General features: G+C 36.6%; 1 protein-coding gene across 1 annotated transcript in view; it reads right to left on the bottom strand.

The window, feature by feature from the left end:
• The window catches only part of KIDINS220 (kinase D-interacting substrate, 220kDa), a 129154-nt gene that overhangs the window by 73823 nt on the left and 53384 nt on the right, over window positions 1-1947 (bottom strand). The window contains exons 11-12 of the mRNA XM_012639944.1: window positions 1070-1234; window positions 5-74 (exon numbers count right to left, since the gene is read on the bottom strand). Of these exons, the coding sequence (XP_012495398.1) occupies window positions 5-74; window positions 1070-1234 (235 nt within the window). The remainder of the gene's footprint in view (window positions 1-4; window positions 75-1069; window positions 1235-1947) is intronic.

The raw sequence follows: 1947 nt of genomic DNA, 5'->3' as shown, positions 1-1947 counted from the left end.
GGTAAGAAATACTATGAGCCATGAAAACTGAAAAAGAGGTTCAATCTGTTGTCCTGCGAAAGTCTTCATTTCATCTGAAAGAGAAATATGAAAAACCTTATTCCTATTTTATTTAAGAAATATAACTTTTAACTCAATTTGCAATGTTCACATTTTCAACAGAAACATTTATTGGGCACTTACTAGGTCCCTAGATAGAACATTGCTACTTACCATGTTAACCAACATTCTCTTGCCAAATATTAATATAAACATCTCGTTCCCCAGGGGCACAGCTACCATTTTCCTGTTTCACATTGAGGATATATAAAATCTCTTTTCATATTCTCCCATTTGTCAAGATTTTGCTGGTATTTAGATTTTGTGGTTTGTATTAGACAACAAGGTATTGTTCAATATGCAAAAATGAAAATAAAACTGTGTCTTCAAAGTACATATCTCCACCATTCCTCTCTGTTCCTCCTCCCCTCTTCTCCCTCCAATCACATTTGAGAATACTTTTCTTAAAGGTGTGTGTTGAGTCCAAATGAGCCCAACTCATCAAGTCATTCTTCGTATAAAACTTCAGGAAATTTTTACAGGCAGTACTGAAAACTGTCCTTGAAAAATGAGTAAGATTTTACCAAGTAAAAAGGGGTGTGTGTTGGGTAGGAAGTAGGGGGTAAGCTGTCTAAGCAGCTCCCAGCAGAGGGAGCAACTCTGGAGAGTGTCGGGTGTATTCTTGCAAGAGCAAATAGTCCTCTGTGACCACAGCACACATGGGGTGCACGCCAGAGGTGGTGCTGGCAGGTGGGGCTGTGCAAATGGACAAGTTTGTGAAGGGCCTGGAAAACCTCTCGCCAAGGGTTTCATGTGTTCTCACAGAACTGGCTTTGTTTTAGAAAGAGAACTCAAACGACCAAATGGAGGATCAACCAGAGGGGAGAGTAAAACCCTGACAGGATCATGTCAGTAAACCGTATAACACACACGCTCATACAGAAAGCTCTGCCTTTTCCTCTGCTTCAGAAAAAGTCCCAGAGAAAAAACCCCGTTATATATACAGACTTCACATAAGCAGGCCCTTTACCTTCCAGTTTCTTGAGTAGGAAAGATTTCCCGCTTCCCCACTGTGCATACAACCCCACACAAATGGGAGGCTGCATGGTAGGCTCACTGAGAATATCTGCCAGGGCGCTGCTGTATAAATCATAACCAAGCATGTCACCGTCTGTTTCGGTAGGAGACAAGTGTCCTGTAATTACAAACACAAAATATCCTTACATTAAACAGTGGCATTACTATTAAAAAGGAACATCCATTCTTATTTGTTATTTAATTAAAAAGAAAAAAAACTTATTTTAAATGTTTAGACCTATAATTACATTGTATTTCACAGAACTTAAGTTACCTATTAGTTATAAGAGGTATCATTTTTATGTATGAGTAAGAAAGAAAAAAAAATTCTGCTAAATTGTGACGCAATTCTTTCTTAACCATTACTTACAGGACACATTTCAATTTCATACATGTTAAAATGTATTATAGAATAATGTGTATTTTAGAATCAAAAAAATATGATACTTAAAACACAAAGTAGTACATAAGAATTTAACATGAGTAACACCCATGTAAAGAAAGTCACCAACGTTACTAAAGAACATAATAGATACGCTGAGCCTTTCTGCCTACTATAGCTCCAGGCAGAAAGGTTCAGCAATTCTCCCAAATTAATCTAGCACTTTAGGGCAATTCTAATTAAAACTCACGAGAATTTTTTTTTAAATTGAAAAGCAAGAAGAACATGTAAGAATAGCTAAGAAAAAAATTGTGAAGACTACCAAAAGGTAGCTGTCATTGGAGAAGAATAAAAATATTAAAACTACAATAATTAGAACACTGTAGAACTTGTACAGGATATTAGCATAAGTGGCATTTCAAATAAGGGAGGAAGGAAAGGATGAATTA

This window comes from Propithecus coquereli, unplaced genomic scaffold (assembly GCF_000956105.1).
Source record: "Propithecus coquereli isolate 6110/MARCELLA unplaced genomic scaffold, Pcoq_1.0 Scaffold145, whole genome shotgun sequence".
Classification (NCBI taxonomy): Eukaryota; Metazoa; Chordata; class Mammalia; order Primates; family Indriidae; genus Propithecus; species Propithecus coquereli.
The sequence above is the reverse complement of the archived record's forward strand: the minus strand, read 5'-3'. Positions and strand labels throughout refer to the sequence as shown.